General features: G+C 31.3%; 1 protein-coding gene across 1 annotated transcript in view; it reads left to right on the plus strand.

The window, feature by feature from the left end:
• LOC107451656 (uncharacterized) overlaps positions 1-22,215 on the plus strand; it is a 69,051-nt gene that overhangs the window by 7,348 nt on the left and 39,488 nt on the right. Inside the window, exons 7-14 of the mRNA XM_071186546.1 lie at positions 1,090-1,276; positions 4,744-4,967; positions 6,956-7,139; positions 14,886-15,134; positions 16,384-16,601; positions 17,577-17,782; positions 19,679-20,075; positions 20,975-21,103. Coding sequence (XP_071042647.1) covers positions 1,090-1,276; positions 4,744-4,967; positions 6,956-7,139; positions 14,886-15,134; positions 16,384-16,601; positions 17,577-17,782; positions 19,679-20,075; positions 20,975-21,103 — 1,794 coding nt within the window. The remainder of the gene's footprint in view (positions 1-1,089; positions 1,277-4,743; positions 4,968-6,955; positions 7,140-14,885; positions 15,135-16,383; positions 16,602-17,576; positions 17,783-19,678; positions 20,076-20,974; positions 21,104-22,215) is intronic.

The raw sequence follows: 22,215 nt of genomic DNA on the forward strand, positions 1-22,215 counted from the left end.
TGGGCGAAAATAAGTTACCAAATCAATCATTTTCTTAAGAGATTCCAACTAATGGTTAAAGTAAACAAGTAAAGAAGTTCCAACAAATAACGGGATGCATATCATTGATTAGACTCAACTGATTAGAATAAGTGGATTCAGATCATTGATACAACTGATTCGAATCAGATTCAGTTACAAAGATTTGTTGTTTATATTCGAGTAAATACTTAATTAAAAACTATCAAGAGCTTCTATCATATTTTTAATGGATTACATTTCATGCATCTCATTATATTTTTATTCAATAAAATTTTCCAGGTACGTTACCACCATTTGGATCACGAGCCTTTCTCTATCCTCATCAACGTTGATAACACCAGCGGTGCACCAAAGCACGCTACCGTCAGAATTTTCTTGGGACCTAAATACGATGAATTGGGCAATCGATTAGTTCCCGATCAACAGCGAAGACTCTTCATTGAATTGGACAAATTCCACAAACAATGTAAATAAAATTTTTCTTTTTATGTCAAAAAATATTTCCCCCCTTGGTTATGTTAATTTGAATTCCTATGTCGAAGAGTTTCTTCTCAAAGTTTGTTAGGTCGAATATTATTCGTTATGGAAAATGAATTTTTTTCTGAAAAATCAAAATGTAAGTTCATTGCAGAGTAAATCTTTTCTATTTAATGCATAATTATTTTTGTCTTACTTTTAAAAATTATCTTATGATTAGGGGGGGNCCTAATAGTTTTATTGAATAACGTTGGGCGAAAATGCATAAGTCACCAAATCAATCATTTTCTTAAGAGATTCCAACTAATGATTAAAGTAAACAAAGGAAGATATTCCGACAAATAACGGTATGCATATCATTTATTAGACTCAGCTGATTCGAATAAGTGGATTCAAATCATTGATTCAACTGATTCGAATAAGTGGATTCAGATCATTGATTCAACTGATTCGAATCAGATTCAGTTACAATGATTTGTGGTTTATATTCGAGTAAATACTTAATTAAAAACTACCAAACGCATCTATAGTATTTTTAAAGTATTACATTTCATGCATTTCATTACATTTTTATTGAATAACATTTTCCAGGTACGTTACCACCATTTGGATCACGAGCCTTTCTCTATCCTCATCAACGTTGATAACACCAGCGGTGCACCAAAGCACGCTACCGTCAGAATTTTCTTGGGACCTAAATACGATGAATTGGGCAATCGATTAGTTCCCGATCAACAGCGAAGACTCTTCATTGAATTGGACAAATTCCACAAACAATGTAAATAAAATTTTTCTTACATACTAAATTTCATTTAAATAATGGTACAATATACTCTCGATATCTCGAAAACAATGTTATGTCAAAAAATATTTTTCCCCTTGGTTATGTTAATTTGTGATAATTATGTCATTATTAGATTAATTATCCACCTTATGTTAATTTGAACGTCGAAGAGTTTCTTCTCAGAGTTTGCTAGGTCGAGTATTTTTCGTTATAGAAAATGAATTTTTTTCAGAAAAATCACAGTGTAAGTTTATTGCAAAGTAAATCTTTTCTATTTAATGCATAATTATTTTTGTCTTACTTTTAAAAATTATCATTGCTGTATTTAGACTTATAGTTAACTATCATTACATACAGTATTATTATCAATTATTCTTACGTTTTATGACTTTACCTCTAGAGCACCCTTTTAGAATATATTTTCTACTTTTTAGAGCATATATGGCTCTGAACTTGCAATCTCGAAACTCGATATCTCGAACTTTTTTTTTAGCTTCCTTTCAACTTCGCGATATCGAGAATATACTGCATTTAGTTTAGGATAATGATCAACTAGGAAACAAAGCAAATATATAGACCGAAGAGCCATTACATTATGATCACCCACCATCTATAACAATGAGCTCACCCAGGTTTTCATGGTTTCTCGCCCAGGAACAATGTTTTCATGGGGCACATTAGGACCCATAATCCTCATAGAACAATCCCTGACGTCTGTAAGCTACTTGAACATAGTTTCAGGCCAGGTTCACCTATTCATGGCAACAGTTTTTCCTGCGGAGGACCAACCGGATAATGTACCAACAGGATAATGCACCATGTCATAAAGGTCGAATCGTCATGGATTGGTTCGAGGAACATTTCAGTAACTTTCAAGTCATGTCTTGGACCCCAAATTCACCTGACCTTAGTTCAATAGAGCATTTGTGGTCCTACTTGGAAAACCAAATTCGTGCTGCCGCACTACCCCTTCGCAATGTGAGGGAATTGCAGGACCAGTTGGTGAACGCTTGGTACCAGATACCTCAGACTACCTATCAGCACATTGTGGAATCAATGCCATGGCGGGTGCTAGCAGTTTTGAGGGCTAAAGGTGGTCCTACATGTTATTAGAAGGGTGGTCATAATGTAATGGCTCTTCGGTGTATATAGATTAAAAAAATATAAAAGTTTAAATCGAGTTAATACAACATTACGATTAAACGTTTTTGACTATCTCCCAATACTATAACTACTATTATGCATTACGCGCTTTAAAATTGTGCTGAATTATGATATTTGAATTATTTCTTATGTTACTATTATGAGAACTCTGAACATTTCCGAGAGCTAGAATAATGGTTACCAAATGCATGTCTGTGGACCATCAGCGGTTCACGAAGAAATTGTTTATATCCGCTAAAGAAGTTTTAACGAATGAAGATTTTTGCTTTGGTAACGTTAGAAATATTTGTTGACATTTTCCAAAAAATTGGGCAGTGGTTAACAAGATTAAATTTCTTCTGCTTGGTGGTCCGTAGGGATCAAGAAACTGGCCGCCGCTACTTTAGAAAGCGATGCAAAAAATCAGAAGATACAGGGGTGGACTAAACAATCCATTATTTTGTCTAAATTTTGTTTAATTTTATTGAATATTTTTAAAGTTATTGCGAAAAAGTGTTAGAAAAAATAACTAGTTTTTTTAATGAAAATGCCCATATCTCCATAATTATCTATGCTACATTTTTTGACACAGGGTGTCAAAAAAACAGTATTTTCTGTTTATATTTTATTGTCAGTCCCTCAAATCTCTAAGCTTCAGTGATATGTATGAGAAATTGCATGATCGAAACACTTCTATAGTTATAAAATTCTATAATTATAAGTTATAAAATAATTCACTAAGTATTTTTCGGAGAAATATGAAAAAATGTATTAATATAGAAGTATTTGCATTATTTAGTATACTGTAATGCATCTTATGTTATCAGCTTTAAAGCACATTAGCTGCTGGAACACGTAACTTAGAACGCAAGCTTTTCGAAACTCTGTAACACGAGGAATTGACTGAAACTTCAACCAATTCAAACCATGCTATAGTTCAAACTAAATCTTCTTAAACTTGATTACACGATACTATGGTTCAACTTGGATAGAAACTTGGTAAAATATAACATCTAATTAAGGTTGCGGATGAATATTATAATTCAAGGTACTGATTGTATGTCTTTTAGTTGAGCGAATTTTTTTCTTTAACTCTTCAGTATGAAATCGGAACTATAAGAAAGCCATTAATATGCAGTCTTAAATCAACTTGAATAAAAGCATAGTTAATATAACATCTTATTAAGTTTGAGTACAATTTGCAACTAATTTCTTTTTCTTAGATGGTAGCATGTAATCAGAACTTAAAAAAAAAAAAGAAAAAACAGCATGAAGCCTTAACTTGAACGGAAACATGGTTAAATTTAGCATCTTGTTAAGATTACGGATAATTAAAGCAATATTATAATTCAAAGTACTGATCGTATGTCTCATGGCTTACACATTTGTTCAGATTGTAGCATGAAATTGGAACTATCGGCACTACAATTATTATGAAATCTTAATCCTTTCAAAGCTATCTATTCTTATAGCTCTTTCATTATTCTTTATGACTTAATAGAGTAATTTTTCAAAAATACATAAAAAGTAATAAGAGAATAAATAAAGTTGCAGAAGTTATTAACCAATAAAGCTAATTTTGGCTGTTTACATATTTAGTAATAATTGCGTGAATATTATACAATGCTTTTCATCCTTAATGAATTTAATAGGGTACAATATTTTTATTCAGTAAAGGTTTCTAATACCATACAAAATTCAGTTTAGTTGCTTTAAGTATTTAATCATATGTTTATTAAAGACTATCGAAAAATAGTTCTTTTAACACTGTCGAATAGTTTCATTTAACTAAGTCGGACAATTAGTTCCTTTAACACTGTCAAACAATTAGTTCATTTAACACTGTCGAACAATTAATTCATTTAAAAGTATGGAACAATTACCTCATTTAATAGTATAGAACAATTAGTTTATTTAACACTGTCAAATAATTAGTTCATTTAACTCCGCCGAACAATTAATTCATTTAAGAGTATGGAACAATTACCTCATTTAATAGTATAGAACAGTTAGTTCATTTAACACTGTCGAAAAATTCGCTCATTTAACACTGTCGAACAATTAATTCATTTAAGAGTATGGATCAATTACCTCATTTAATAGTATAGAACAGTTAGTTCATTTAACACTGTCGAAAAATTCGCTCATTTGATACTGTCGAACAATTAATTCATTTAAGAGTATGGAACAATTACCTCATTTAATAGTATAGAACAGTTAATTCATTTAACACTGTCGAAAAATTCGCTCATTTAACACTGTTGAACAGTACTCTGTCGAAAAAATTTGTTTATTTAACACTGTCGATTCTATTTTAGTGACACCAGGAGCCAACCAGATCAGCCGAAACGCTATCGATTCAAGCGTAACTTTGGCTCACACTTACACTTTCAATGAGCTCAGAGCTGGTCAAAGTGGATCTCAAGATGCTAGTGAGTACTGCAGTTGTGGATGGCCCGAACATATGCTCGTTCCCAGAGGTACACACAAAGGCATGGAATACGAACTTTTCGTCATGCTCACTGACTACACTCAAGATAACGTGAGTAGTTTTCTGAAATGGTAGATACAGAAAAGTGGAATGAGCTATATCTAAATCTATATCCACATCTAATTCTAAATATCTATACTAATTTCTAAATACAATTCGAATATCTAAATCCATGTCTAATCTACATCTGAATTAACTATGAACCGATGATTCATTCTTAATCTAGACTATACGTTTATTTTGTCGAATTTTGAAATAGTATCTTCTATTTAAGAATATGTCTTAAAATCGGTATTGTTTGCATACTCTGGAAATGCATGGATAATAATATTTGAAAGTTTCTACTCTAAATATCTTTAGTCTCGCAGTGTTCGATCGTTCCCGATCGTTAAGACATGGTTCCCAGCAGATCAACAAAGTCAAGCATCACTGGCTACTGTCAGTTTGCGGGTGGGTGACCACTTGGATCAGTCTACGTAGGGACCGAGAGTGTGCTGTATTGGTCCTCGTAAAACTGTTCTACTGTAAAGTGCTCGACTTCGCGTGCAGGTAGTCGGGCAGGTCGTTCCCTCTGCAGAGGATCAAAATTGTGATGACATGTCTTTGGATCATCCTCAGGGGTGTTTCCCAGACCGTGGCCAATAACCCATCGTGCAGCTCTAGTGCGACGTAAATTAACTACAACAACAGCTAAATAACTTTAAACTCTCAATTACCTAAATAACTTTATTTGCGGTTATATTTTTAGTAAAATTTAAGAGAAATTTTTTAAAATTTATGGGTGGAGTGCAGGGAAAATTAACTTTAACGGTAAGGAGGAAATTTGAAAGGCGAAGTGTAAACTATTGGGTGAATTCATCAGACTGATGTTGTCTCTAAAATATGATACAGTAAGCCCAATTATTTGTTTATGTTAAATATTTGTTTATACTTTGATGAAAGAAGATCTTGTAGGTAGTATATCATATTTAAATCATCGTATCAAGTTTTTCTTTGTTCAACTTCATTAAGAGCATACTAACTACTTTTTTAAAATTCTAAAACTTTGAAATTCTCTACACTCATTCAATTTACTACAAGAGAACTTTAATTAATATGTTTCGCAGTACGGCTAATTTTTGCATTTTTTTTTTACTTTCTATTTTAGTCTCAAAGAAATAAGGAGGCTTAGCATTGAGGTTATTTAAATAACTGTTTAAAAATCAGCGAAGAAAGAACAATTAAGGAGTTTTAATTAGAATAATTCACTTTAAAAACTCATTTTGGCTAAAATTTCGAAGAAACAAGAGGTTACTCATTCAAGGAACATGAGAAACTAGGATTGTTCAATAAGGTTTAAATAAAACAACCCATAGTAAACTTTCATTTACCTATAATTTCGAAGGAAAAAATAAGAAAAGACATTAAAATTTGACTTACTGTATTCATACATGCCTTCTCTGTATAAGTCTAATATCAATTTTATTAAAAAACACTATATTTTAGTTTTCTAAGAACGCGCATTCTAACTTTACCACAAATGATTAATGCATATGAAGCTACTGAATGAAGTGATAATTTCTAATACAATCAATGATTTTTTTCACCTAACTTGTTTTATAATAAACAATACTATTATTCATAATTTACAGTTAAAAGAATCTAATATATTAAGACCATTTGTGATGATGTTTTGATTTTATTATGTACTAAATGATTCTTCATCATTTATAAACTGAAGGAGCTAATGTTTAGACCATTTGCAACACTGCTACGTTTTTACAGGATATATATATTATGTAATTCTTCGTCATTTACAGCCTGAGGGATATAATAATAAGGCCGCTTGCAATAATGCTATGAATTTATTATATATTTAATGATTCTTTGTCATTTACAGCCTGAAGGAGCTAATAATAAGGCCGTTTGCAATAATGCTATGAATTTATTATATACTTAATGATTATTCCTCATTTGATGCCTAAAAGAGCTAATGTTTAGACCATTTGCAAAAATGCTATGGATTTATCATATACTTAATGATTATTCGTCATTTGCAGCCTGAAGGAGCTAATGTTAAGACTATTTGCAATGATGCTGTCAGCTATTGTGGTGCTAAGGATCAGAAATACCCTGACAAGAAACCCATGGGATTCCCCTTCGACAGGCCTTGCACTGCCTTGACCGCTGCTGAAATCCTGACTGAAAACATGTCTTTGACTCCAGTACAGATCAAGTTCTTGGGTTAAAGTGAAAGTTATTGTAAATAAATTGAAAAATTACTGTACAACTAAGAAAGCAATTTGAATAAAAAATAACTTCAAGGTATTTTGATTTCGTATATTGATATTTGTTTGATGGTCTTTGTATTAAAACAGTAATTGTACTTCAAAAGGGACAAGTGGTTTAATCTATAAAAGAAATGTAATTCAGTTAAAAATATTAAGTGATTGTATTATGGTGCTCATACATTTTATGAAATTAATTATAAATTTGATCAGGAGACGAAGAAAGTTTTGATATCTATACATTTTAACTATCGATGTCACAGCTCGGGGAACTTTTAAACTTTTGTTTCGTCATGAAAAAAAAAGAAAAGCTAGGTAAGTATAAGATCATATAAATTTTTTTATGTACTGGAAGGCTTCCTCGCCGTTACTTTTGTTTTTTTTCTTAAATCCTTATTATTTTTTTAATGAAAAACAAAGATAATTTTTTTAATAAAACATGTAAAATTTTTTAAATTTATGCAAAAAAATTTGTTAACACATTAATCGCAAAGAATAACACTGGGTAACAATTTTTTTGTCGAACTTATATAAATACTTGATCTCGCCTAATTCAAGTGAGGGAGTTTCAAATCTGAAATTAATTTTGCTCTTAAGGCTACAGACCTTTAAAAACATCTAGGGGAGTATGGGCACATCATAGGGATTAAAAATGCACAGGAGCCCATGACCGGAAATGTCATCATACGCTGCTAGGGTCTTTTCTCTATTATAACCTGTTCAAAAATACACGAAGAAACCGTTCATAATAGGCAAGCGGCCCTAACAGCGTATAGCATGGATTCCTGTACAATTTCAATCCTGACGATGTGCCTCAACTACTTCCCTGGAAGTTTGCAACAACATTTACTTGACCCCGTGTTATATAACATTTATATGTTATAACATTTCGACAAAAATATACTAAAAATGCCATATAAAAAAATTTGCAGCTTGGAGAAAAAAAAACCGATTGCAGACTTAAAACCAGTGATATGAAAGTATTTAAGAACTGTTTAAAAATATCAAGCAACAGAAAAAAATTCTATCATAACGCAATCGTAATTAATTTCAACATTAATCAACTGTTCTTAGTAAAAGAAGAAAAATTCAACTTAGCATTTTAAATTCACATAAAAAGCACGTAGCATTACAAACATTTTCAAATAAATAGAAATTTCGAAAAAAAAATCAAATAAGAAAATCGTCTTTCAGCGCAAAAAAGTTTTATCTTAAAGTTGCATTAATGTGGAATCCAGAACAGTCGCATGGTATTTTTTACTTGTTTAAATAGTCAATAATTTTTTGATTGATTAAATGTGAAATTTTTTATTTAATCATATTTTTTATTTATTCTATGAATATTTTTTTACTTAATATTGTAATTTCAAGTTTTTAAGCCTCACAGTATTTTCATAGCAAAACAAAATGCAGCCTATAGTTGCAATTGATTGATCTATAGGCTGCATTTGCAATTGATTGATCCAAAACAGCAATTTGATGCATATGATGAATGGATACAAATAAAATGATGCTCGAATCTGAACAAAATTAAATTATATTAAAGTAAAATTAAAAAAATCATTATTGTTTTTTTTTGCATTAATTTATAACAAGCAGCAGAAAAAATTATTCAATCAGTTTGACACAATGATTTGTATTTTATGAAAATATAAAAGCTAAAAATAAATCATATCAAATTCGAAGTAAAAATATTTATTGACGAATTATGGTTAAAAAAAATTACTAAAATTTAAAAAATATTGTTAGAATTTTTTCTTCATATTTTTGAATCAAATTATAATTTAATTTTATTAAAGACATTAAGTAAAAAAAATAAAAAAGAGACAAGAAATAATGAGGTTAACAGGATCAGAATAAAAGAAAATGGAGTTATAAAAGATTATGAGGTGCAAAGCGTTTAACACAACATATATTACTGCATCTCTCGGATGAAAGAGTGTTTGATTTTATTTTTAAAAAAGTGTTATAAACATTTGATGAATAATTTATCGCAATCAAAGTATAAGCCTGATGAAAAGTATCGAATGAAACTAAAAGTTAGTCACTGCTTTGTCTATTAATTTAATAACATGTGAAACTATCCTGTTTCTTTTAATACTTAAATTTCACTCTCTAGTGCTCTGAGAAAAAAAGGATGTTACCAGCTACCTGATTAGCCTAAAATTACTTTGTTTCTGGCTTTATGGGAATACCAAAAAATCGGTAATTTTAATCGATATGCTATAGCAATGATTTTGGAAAAGTTAACTAACAATGAAATATGGTTTTATAATATATGATGAAATTTGGTAAACAAGGTAAAATTTTGTAATTTTATCATGATATCTTAGGAAGTGGCACAAAAACTATTTTCTCGGTTAAGTTTAATTTTCAATTTTGTATTTTTGACTAAATGTGAGGTATAATTTTTCAAAAACAAAATTTCCGGTAAACCGTTACCATATGAAAAAAAAAATTACCAAATGAATGATTTAGACGCTGTATATTTTTTCCAACAAAAGATAGGGTGTACTTAGTGCTATGAATAGACTAAAGCCATTAAAAAGTAAATGAATGCTATAGTTTCACTTCCATAAACAAGAACTTTCCCCTGTGTCTAAATACCAAATGATGGTAGAGAAACTAAAAAGACAAACACAGGAAAGGTGGCTTAACCAATAAGGACAGAGGAACAAGTTTGAACAAGAAAACAAAAAGGGAGATAAGAAACAGGTATTAGGGGATTCGGCTGGATCCCCAGGGTGCAATAGCTTTTTGTAGACCACGCAAGAAAAGAATTTCTATTCAGATGTGTAGACATGTAAGTTTACGATCTCATGTTTATGACGGCTCAAGCACTTGATATTTCAATTCTTTGTCGTGATCGCAAAAAAATGAGAACTTTCTTTGTAGCCATGTAAGGGAAATACATAGATATTGATAATTAATACAACCGATTATGTTTTTATTCTCTATGCAGTTTTCGTTTAGTGTTAGTTTTATTTAGGAAAAACAGAGATTTACCATTTTCTTGTTTAATAATCAAACACAAATTAGGAAATGTGTATTTATTCAAACTAATGTTCGTTGAGAATAAATTTAATGCTTATTAAGTATACTCATGTGTCTAAAAGTTAAATTGTTCCCCACTTTATCATTTCCTATTTTAATGAAGTTTTGTACACAGTTGCTTAAACCTACTAAATTGAGTTAATGGTTGATGTAAACAAATTACACTGTGCGTCGTATGCCATTATGGTTAGATAATGTTAGAATGTTGCTGACAACTAACGATTCTGTAAAGATTTGTAGGCGTAAAAACTTTACTAAAAATTCGAAAACATTAACCTAAAAACGTATGATCTCTACATAACGACTTAGTGATTCTAGCGCTTTTTAAAAAGAGAAACTGATTAAAAAATTATTTTACAACGGTTTCAAAAATAATTTTTCGAAAAAAATTAGAATTTTTGTTTTACATTATATCAAGTCCAAAATTATACTCAGTCTTAAGGGAAGTCAAATTTGTACTTTCGCTCTGTCATAGTTATTGAAATTATCTTTTTATGGTTTGAAACTTACTAGAATTAAGTTTGACAGGTCCTGGCACTCGTGTTTTGAATTTCACAGCGTTTTTTGTTTGTTGCTTGAAACTTCCTAGACCACAGTTTGAAAGGTCCTGGTACTCGTGTTTTGGATTTCATAGTAATTTTTTTTTGCTGTTTAAATTTTACATAGATTGTCTGGTCCAGGTACTTGTGTTTTGAATTCAAATTTTTTTTTCGTGATTTGAAACCTACAGAACATAGTTTGATAAGTCCAAAATCGTGCTTTGAATTTCATCGAGATTTTTCTCGCGGTTTTAACCTACTGGAACATAGTTCTGTAGGTCCAGGCTCTCGTGCTTTGAATTTCATAGCGATTGAAAATAATAATGTGGAAGTCAATAATTTGTTTGGCTCAATGCAACCATTATATAATGAAAATATTAAAAAAGTGTAGGAAATTTTGCATATTAAAGAAATAGACGCAGAAAAAAAGATAACTGCCATCACATTACAGCATTTATACTTCAAGTGTTATGGCATTAGAAATCTTTATTTTTTCGGAATCCAACTATGAAAATGTGACACAGGGTTTTCGATGTTGAGAGAGATTCACAGTGTTAGGTCTCAATAGTATTCTCTCTTGTCGGAACGAAATATATTTGTGAGTGTGCATTCTTGAAGACATTGATAAGCATGTGCATGATATTTCATTCTACTATGCTACTTTCCATTGAATGGGAAAAGTGATTCACATTACTATTTCACGTAATTTCAAGTACTCTCTGTCCGTCGCGAGATGAGACTCCATACTCAGAGAGGATGGACTATCACAAGGGTTTCCAACTTCCGGGGTCACAATTGAAAACACAAATTAATTGGCGGGCGCAACTTTATCAAAATCTAATGTAGGACTCTTCTATGTTTGAAGGAACATTAAATATTACTGTCAGATTTTTATCAAGTTGCACAAAACAAAAGTATTGAATTACAAATTAAAATAAAAAGTAGATTTTCAAAAATATTTAATTGCATATTAAAAATTTCGGGCTACAATAACTTTAATGTGACCCATGTATTAAACAATTAATGTGCAACAGATATCTAATTGTTAAGATATGAAAATTGAAAAAGGTTGGTTTTAAAACTTACATAGTAGCACACAAAATGTTCAATGACAAAATTGAGGTTTGTCTGCTGCAACCACCAGAGAATAGATATTTACACTTTAAATTTAAAATTTACAAATGTGTGTGTAAATAGTTTCGTCCAAAATGAGTGGTTTCAAAAAGTTAAATCGGAGAATTTCTTCGAGAAAATTTCTGATGCACACATGCTAAATTATATTCAAAAACACAAAAAAATGAAATAAAGAAGAGCAAGATACACGATTATTTTTGTATTTGAATAAATATTTTCTTGGATGTAAAACCTGAGAATTTTTTTTTTTTGCACCGTTGGTATGATAAATTTCACAGAAACGNCATGCACAACGAGTATGCATGCTGTTAATAAGGGAGTTAAGGAGGACTTGTGGATGACCCTCCCATTCTTCCACCAGAGCAATTTTTAACTCCAGAATGGTTCTGGGGGGAGGTTGGCGCATCGCAATAGCTCTCCCAAGAGCATCCCAAGCATGTTCAATAGGATTCAGGTCAGGGGATTTGGCTGGCCAATCCATTCGTTGAATATACTCGCTTTCCAGATACTCATCAACCATGAGAGCCCTATGTTGTCGCGCATTGTCGTCCATAAAAATGAACTCAGGACCAACAGCGTCCCTGAAAAGACGCACATAGGGCTCTAGGACCTCCTGCCTGTGCCTCTGGGCATTCACGGAACCATTGTCAAACGCATGGAGCGATGTGCGGGTATCTTGCATGTGCGAATGAATGCGCGAAAATGCTTCCCGTCTCTTAATTTTGTCCACCAGTGTAGTTCTGTAGGTTCAGGCTCTCGTGCTGTGAATTTCATAACGATTGAAAATAATAATTCGGAAGTCAATAATTTGTTTGGCTCAATGTAACCATTACATAATGTAAATGTAAAAAGTGTAGGAAATTTTGCATATTAAAGAAATAGACGCAGAAAAAAAGATAACTGGCATTACATTACCACATTTATACTTCAAGAGTTATGGCATTAGAAATCTTTATTTTTTCGGAATCCGACTATGAAAATGTGACATAGGGTTTTCGATGATGAGAGAGATTCACAGTGTTAGGTTTCAATAGTATTCTCTCTTGTCGGAACGACATGTATTTGTGAGTGTGAATTCTTGAAGACATTGATGAGCATGTGTATGATATTTCATTCTACTATGCGACTTTCCATTAAATGGGAAAAGTATTTGATATTACTATTTCCATGTAATTTCAAATACTCTCTGTCCGTCGCGAGATGAGACTCCATCCTCAGAGAGGATGGTCTATCATATCATAATTACCAGACTGCATACATAAAGTAATGCCACACTGTAAAAAGTTTCGAATCAAGTTAAGGTAAAAAGTACCGGTGCTCAGACTGTCGGTACTTTTTACCGCAAAATCTATCTCTTTTTTTAACAAAACATGTTACGCAACAAAAAATCTGATATTCTTGACTGCACATTCTTGTACACATTGATTAACGTATGCGTCTACGTGCATAATATTTCCACGATGTAAATTTCAACAGAATGGAAAAAAGTAATGAATATTTCCACGTAATTTCACAAGTATTCTCTGTCCATCACGAGATGGGACTACATCCTCATTGGAGGATCATCCATCATCTCGTGATTGCCAAACAGCCTACAAAAAGTGATGTCATACTATAGAGAATTTCGGATCAAATTACGCAAAAAGTACCGGTACTTAATGTGCCGGTACTTTTTGCCTTAAAGTCCATGCTTACCGGAACATGTTACGGAACAAAAAATCTGGTATACCGAAATTTTTGCAGTAATAATTACAGTAAAATCACTGAATCACCCTAATTGAGTAAATTTAACTGTAAAAATTACGGTATACTATTTTATGGTGAAAAAGGACTTGAGGGTAAAATGGTTTTTATGGATAATGCCCCCAAAATGCCGGTACTTAATACCGTATTTTGATTTGGAATTTTTTACAGCGCAGATAATCTTAGTTGTTATTGAGAATATTTTATTATATATTATTATTATTGAGAAAACAAACTAACAAAAATGTATCTCCTTTTTCTATTCATCTTTGCATCAAATATTGAAAATTTAAGAAGCATTCGATTAATTTAAATTGTAAAAAAACTTTTGTAGCTCTAAAAATGATAGACTAGAATTTATTTTAAGTGCATTTTCAATTAATTAACATGGTTTTTCGGAGTTCTGTTGCCAAGGAAAATAAAAAAAACCCAGTGCTTTACACTTAAAGCAAAAAGAAACTATGTATATGATATTACCATAAAGAATTATCTGGGCTTTAGAACGCACGAATAACGTAAATAATAGTAAAGCTAAACTTCTTTTAAAATAACTTTTCGAAAAACAACCTTAAAAAAACAGTCACTTGGTTGGAAAAAAAATCCGAATAATTAGTTTAAAATTCATTAGCGTATGAAATTGCTTAAAAAATAATTTCAAATCAATGGATGCTTTTTTTAAAATTTATATTTTTCAACACGAATTGTTTTTTACCCTGGTTTAATATTTTTTTAAAAACGGTAAATAGAATTCAATTAGATTTAATTCTATTATTAATAATCATTAACGCATGATATTACTTAAAGGTTAATTTTACAGTAATGAATGATTCTGCTTAATATTTAGACTTCTTTTATACATCTTGTTTTTCAGTGTGCGTTAAAAATCCTGAAAAAGGACAAATAAAGTTCAGTTAAATTAGAAATAAAACTTAAAAAAATTAGAATTAACTCTATTATTCCTAGTTACTTGTCACCATAAAAAATATCAAACAACTCTAATAAATTTGGAATATAAAGCATTATAAAATCTTACTGCAAATAAATATCATATTCCGAGTGAAGTAAACGATAAGAGAGATAAAAAGCTTTATCTATAATTCCTGAATTTGCCTTCACGTAAACTAAGAATAACTGTGAATGGGCGCAGAAAGAAGATTCACAGAAAATCGCCCTTCCCTGTGAAAAGCATCACAATTTAAACGGAAGGCGAGCATTACTAGAGATATAAAAAGCTGCTTTGGGTCGAATTCCGGACTTGGTATTAGATCCTGACGTCCAGCTGAAGATGACCGTCAAAGAAAAGCAGACTCGAGTGTGCACCTTGCTTACTCACTTGACTTCAGTGAGCAAGACTGTTGTCCCAGTTGAGGACAGGGATCCAAGACTCAATGGCATCGGAAAGCTGCCCCAAGGAGAACTTTTCTCATGTTTTCATGAGAAAGGCTTGGCTGAGGCTACTAAGCTTTACGAAACACTCTATGGTAAGAAATGGAATATTTCTATCAGTAATTTTTAACACATTAAATTCTATTTATGTATATTTTGAAAATAGTTTCAACAGTAATTTTCTCAAATTTACCTCCATAAACCCTTCGATAGTGAATTTGGAAAGATTTTCATTCGTAATTTTTGAAAATCAAGATCTACAAATCCTTGTATATTTAATTTGGAAGGATTTTGAGTAATTTTCACAAACTTAGCTCTGTAAATCCATTTTTGTTAAATTTGAAAAGATTTCCCGGAGTAATTTTCTCAAATTAACCGATGCAAACTCTTTTATAGAGAATTAGAAAAGATTTTCATTCGCAAGTTTTGCAAATTAAGATCGACAAATCCTTCTATATTTAATTTGGAAGGATTTTTTTTAGTAATTTTCACAAATTAAGCTCTATAAATCCAATTTTGCTGACTTTAAAAATATTTTTAACAGTTATTTTCTCAAATTAAGCTATATAAACCCTTGAATTTGGAAAGATTTCATTGGTTATTTTTACGAATTAAGCTCTTCAAATCCTTTTATATTTAGTTTAGAAAGATTTTAAATTGTATTTTTTTTCCAAATTAATTAAACTAGGAATCCGTTCATATTGAATTTGAAAAAATTTCCAACAGTAGCTTTCACAAAAAAATAATTTCTACAATTTTCATCGGCATAGAATTTAAAAATATTTATGTTAATAACTGTTAAACAGTTTTTTCAACTATGCTAATTTATTTTTTAAACTGTAGATTCGATTAAACTAATTAAAGTTCTTGAGGTATTGTAACGATAAGCAACATTTTTAAATTGTTCAGTATTATTCACTGCGAATTAAAAGTAAGCAAGAAGTTGTTTCTATATATTGTGTTGCTACTTATCAGAAATTCTGAAAAATTCCACCAGAAATTCATCTGAAAGCAATATGAAGGAACAGCTTGATATAAACATGTCACCTTTGGGAAAGGTGTGTATTATCATTATATTTTTCTGAGCCCTCAATTACATACGTTTTTTTTTACCACATTTAATGCATCTGAAAGTACAAATGAAGAGCGACCTAAAAAATTGCTTCAAAATTAAGACCACCAAAGAAAACCATTTTTTTTATTAAAATCTCTTTTATTTCTATTATTTATATTGATCAAAATATTAGCAATAATCTTTTTATGAGAAATTTTTAAGCTAATTTCAATCAACAAATGTTTTTAACCACTTCCGCATGATTCTAATTTGTTTATTTTATTTTTCAGCTGCAAAAGATTTTGAAGATTTCATGAATTTAGCCAAACAGGCTAGAACTTTTGCAAATGAAGGTCTTTTCGTTTATGCCGTTTCTGTTGCAATTTTGCATAGAGCTGATTGCAGAGGAGTAACTGTACCACCTATTCAAGAAATCTTCCCCGACAGATTCATTCCCACTGAAACCATCAGTTTGGCACAGAAAGAAGTAGCCAATCACCCTGATAAGGTAATGTATAAATTATTAAGACAATTGCAACTACCACTTTTAATATATACCGCTAGACCTTTGGCTAAAAATAAAATAATTAAGCTCTAAATATTAGATACTAAGAATTCCACTTTTGCAACTAGATTTTTTACCGAAAATAAAATAATTGAGCTCTAAATATTAGATACTAAGAATTCCATTTTTGATGCTAGATTTTTTGACAAAAATAAAATAATTAAGCTCTAAATATTTTATTTTCGTCTAACAATATTACACTGGAAATAACTGAGATTTCTAATTAAGCTCTAAATATCAGATGCGAAGACTTCCACTTTTGCAACTAGATTTTTTACCGAAAATAAAATAATTAAGCTCTAAATATTAGATACTAAGAATTCCACTTTTGCAACTAGATTTTTCACCGAAAGTAAAATAATTAAGCTCCAAATATTAGATACTAAGAATTCCACTTATGTTGCTAGATTTTTTTGCCGAAAATGAAATAATTAAACTCTAAATATTAGATACTAAGATTTCCTCTTTGGCAACCAGATTTTTTGCCGAAAATTAGATAATTAAGCTCTAATAATTAGATACTAAGTATTCCACTTCAGCTGCTAAATTTTTTGCTGAAAATAAAACAATTAAGCTCTTAATATTAGATACTAAGATTTTCTAGATTAGATTAAGATTTCTTTAGATACTAGATTTTTTGCTGAAAATTAGATAATTAAGCTCTAATAATTAGATAGTAAGAATTCCTCTTCAGCTGCTAGACTTTTTACCGAAAATAAAACAATTAAGCTCTAAATATTAGATACTAAGAATTTTCCTTTTTCTGCTATATTTTCTGCATAAATTAAAATAATTAAGTCCTAAACATTAGATAATAAGAATTCAATTGGTATTTAGGCGATAAAAATGATATTCATTATTACAAGTATTTCAGGCATTTTATGTAATCGAAGTTTTTCTTTAAATTTTTTTTTCCAGGACGTTAAAGTCGAAATTGAAACTACTGGAAACATCTTGGATCCTGAATACAAAATGAGCTATTTCCGTGAAGATGTTGGCACTAATGCCCACCATTGGCACTGGCACATCGTCTACCCTGCCACCTGGAAACCAGAAGTTATGGGAAAAATCAAAGACAGGAAGGGAGAACTCTTCTATTATATGCATCAACAGATGTGTGCCAGGTAAAGTGAATAAAAGTTAAAAAATTAAAATTACATCGAAACTAAATTAAAGAATGTAAGTAAGAATAAAAGTTTCAGCGAAAATGACAACTACATGTTTCGGAAAAATATCAGTCTCCTTTTATCAAGCAGTTAAGACAATTTCTAAATGCTTGAAGAGGGGAGGCTTGTTCTTCCTGGTACATGTAGCTGTAGTGTGGTGTTTTATGAAAGTTTTATAAATAATCATGAGTTTCATGACAGTTTAATAAATGAATTTGTGTTATATTTTAAAATTGACTAATGTTTCAGATCATATTTCAAATATAATTTCCTATATTTAATATTAATTTACAAACTGTGCTAAGTAAGTCTTGGTATTTAGTTTTCTATGCTCAATGCTAGAAAATTGACTCCATACAAACTGATGTATGCTTTTATATTCTAAGTATGTTTGATTAAATTTTCAATTAAAATAGTAGCATTTTATACGGTTGATTACTAAACTAAGATAATGTCAAATCTTGGAGTATATTTGTTACCGTAAATAACCAAAATCAAGAGAATATTGACTTTCACCCGTGAATGTCAACAATCACATAGTAGCTTTGGCGAATATCAAAAATATTTGTTATATCAGATTGGATATTAATTTATTGTGATATTAATATATTTATTCGATATTTTAATATCATCTGGGGTAGATTTGGAGAATCATCAGTATTCGGAGTATCAGTTAAATACATACGGACAGTGTCACTTGACCTTACAAAAGCATTGAAGTAGGGCATACCGGGCAAATGTATACCGAGCAGTTGCACTTAACTACACCTAGTATATATTTGAACATTTACCAAAGCGACTATGTGATTGTCAACATTCACCGGTGGAAGTCAAATGACCAATTTCGAAGGGCTTAGGGAATAGAGCGTTAGCCTTCCAATGAGGCGAACCGGGTTCGAATCCTAGTTGATACGAATTCCGCATCCGCCTTGCACCGATCACAGTGCTGCCGTGAAATATCCTCAGTGGTAGACGGATCATGGGTTAGAGTCCATTTGCCGTCAGGCTAACCGTGGGAGGTTCTCGTGGTCTTCCTCTTCATGCAACGCAAATGCGGGTTAGATCAATCAAAAAGTCAGTCATCCACTAAGGCAAACTTCTCCCAATACTCGATCCAAGAGTTCCCTTGTCTTCTGGATTGGATTCAAAATTACAAGGCTACGGAGTTGAACATTAGTAGTCGTAAACCCATAACATTGGGTCGGCTGCTCAACGACGGTTACAAAAAATAAAATAAAAAACCCCCCACCAATTTCGGATCGTGCTGACCCAGGGGATAGAGCATTCGCCTTCCAATGAGGTGAGCCTGGTTCGAATCCCAGGGATGGCTGATTGATACGAATTCCACATCCATCTTGCCCCGACCACAGTGCTGACGTGAAATATTCTCAGCGGTGGATGGATCATGGGTTAAAGTCCCCTTGCCGCCTGATTAACCATGGGTGGTTTTCGCGATTTTCCTCTCCATGTAACACAAATTCGGGTTAGTTCACTCAAAAAGTGCTCCACGAAGGCAAATTTCTCCCAAAACTTAATCCAGGAGCTCCCTTGTATTCTGGATTGGGTCCAAAGTTACAAGGCTACGGAGTTGAACGCTAATAATCGTAAGCCCGAAATTGGTTCTGCTGTTCAATGACGGTTATAAAATAAAATAAAATAAAATTAAATAAAAATTAAATTAAATTAAATTAAATTAAATTAAATTAAATTAAATTAAATTAAATAAAACCATTAATTTCTGTCATTCACAGTAACATATTCATTAGTTATCGGAATTCAAAGTTTGAACATATTTTATATCTTCCTCATTGACAAAACTGTACATGCTTTATTATTATTTTTTGTTAAAAACAGATACGATTGCGAGCGTCTGTCGAATGGAATGAGAAGAATGATTCCCTTCCACAATTTCGAAGAAAACTTAGAAGGATATGCCCCTCACTTGACATCTCTTGTGAGCGGTCTTCAATACTCTTCCCGACCACAAGGTTTCTCCCTTCACGACTTGAAGGACGTTGATGTTCAAGACATGACCCGATGGAGAGAGCGAATCATTGAAGCCATCCATCTGGGATACGTAGAAGATGAAAAACATCAACGAATCACTTTGACACCTGAAAACGGCATCGACATTTTGGGATCCCTCCTTGAATCCAGCTATGAATCCAAGAACAAACTGTTCTATGGAAGCCTCCACAACTGGGGACACGTCATGATGGCCAACATCACTGACCCAGATGGCCGATTCAATGTAATTATAATTCTGTATATAAATAACAAGATTTTCCTTAAAAACCGTTATTATTTTTAGATTTTTTGTTGTTGTCAAAAATGAATAAATGATAAAAAGAATTTTGAATCTTAGAAAAAGGACAAGTTAAGATTTCAGACTTTTGTAGCTGGTTTTGAAGCTTTTAAAAAAATCAACGATATTTAAATGATACTATTGAATTATTATTTTTGGAATAATTTTTATCAATTAGAATAGTTTAAATGACTTAGAATAATTTCTTTTATTGATTTCTTACATCATATGAGCTGGAAGTAAGGATTTACAATGATTAACAATAACAATAATCAAAAAGATTTCCAGAATCTTTGTCTAACTTGAATAGTAATATACGATTCTCGAAGCATCGAAACTCAAGTCGTAACATCTAGGATAGTATCCTTTGGTCTTTCATTTATAAAAAATTCTAAACTCAGGTGGTGGCTCAGGTTATAGAGCTTTTGCCTATCGATGAGGGGACACGAATTCGAATTCCAGCGATTTTCGGTCGATACGAATTCCTCAGTTGAAGATGTATCATGGAACAAAGTTCCCTGGCTGTCAGGCTAACCGAGTGAGGTTTTCGTTGTTTTCCATCAAAAAGTCCGCCTTAAAGACAATTTTTTAAAAATACTTGATACAGGAGTTCTCTTGTCTTCTGGATTGAGTTCAAAATAACAAGTCTTCCAAGTAGAACATACATAGTCGTAAACTGAAAATTGATTCAGCTGTTCAACGACGGCTATGAAATAAAATGAAATATTAAGGGCGGCGATTATAGAAAACATTGTTTGTAAAGACAGTGTATGCAGAAAATCTTAGGAGTGCTATTTTGGCAAAATTTCTTCTATTTTTAAAAATTGCTATTTTTTACCGTCTAGGAAAACCCAGGAGTCATGAGCGATACCTCAACCTCACTTCGTGATCCAATCTTCTACAGATACCATCGATTCATTGATAACATCTTCCAAGAATATAAATCAACTTTGACACCATACACAAAAGCCGATGTAAGTTATGAATTTACTCTATATTTATATAATAAATTCATATTCACTCAAATGGTAATTAGTAACACTGGAAAATATTTTTTTTTGTTGCTTTTATTGGTATAATAAATTTATAGTCACCAAAATAGTAATTAATAACACTGGAAAATATTTTTTTTTGTTTTTATTGATATAACAAATTTATATTCCCTCAAATAGTAATTAATGACACTGGAAAATATTTTTATCGTTTTATTGGTATAATAAATTTATTTTCCCCAAAATAGTAATTAATAACACTGGAAAATAATTGTTTTGTTTTTATTGATATAATAAATTTATATTTACTCAAATAGTAATTAATAACACTGGAAAAATAATTTCTTGTTTTTGATGTAATAAATTTATATTCACTCAAATAGTAATTAATAACACTCGAAAACAATTTTTTTGTTTTTGTTTTCTGTTTGCAGAAGATTCCTTAACAGATCTTAGAGTTTTCTACATCACTGATTCAAGCCTGCAATTGGTGTCTCTGTTCAAGCTGGAGTTTTTTTTAAATCTATTTTTTGTCGAAATATACAAGTTTATGAACGTTATACAAAAATGGGGGTCGCATAAATGTTGCGACAAAATCCTACGGAAGTTATGGCACAACATCTGAAATAAAATTCCATTGGAACCCATAACTGCAAACGTCATCATACTCCTCTAGGGGTGCATGCTTATTATAAAGTTTTCTTTATGTGATTTTGAATAGGTCACAATAGGAAAGCGCCCCTAGCCACGTACGATTTCCGATCATGGGTTCCTATGCAATTTAAATCCTGATGGTGTACCCTAACTCCCCAAGAAGTTTGTCGCAACAATTACACGATCCTCGGTTATATATAACATTTTTAAACTTGTTCGATTAAAAAAAAAAAAACAGACTAAAATGTCCTCTTTTTTTTAAATCTGTAGTTTTGGGAGCAAGACTAGTTTCAGATATGAAATTCCCTCACCCGAATTAGGCAAGATGAAATATTTTTGTAAATGCAACAAAAAATTTGTTTCCCAGAGTAATCTTGCATACAAAGATGTTAGATTTTAAATGTTTCCCTTTTAGCCATTAAGCTATTAATTAATATTTG

Source organism: Parasteatoda tepidariorum, chromosome 10 (genome assembly GCF_043381705.1).
Source record: "Parasteatoda tepidariorum isolate YZ-2023 chromosome 10, CAS_Ptep_4.0, whole genome shotgun sequence".
NCBI classification, from domain to species: domain Eukaryota; kingdom Metazoa; phylum Arthropoda; class Arachnida; order Araneae; family Theridiidae; genus Parasteatoda; species Parasteatoda tepidariorum.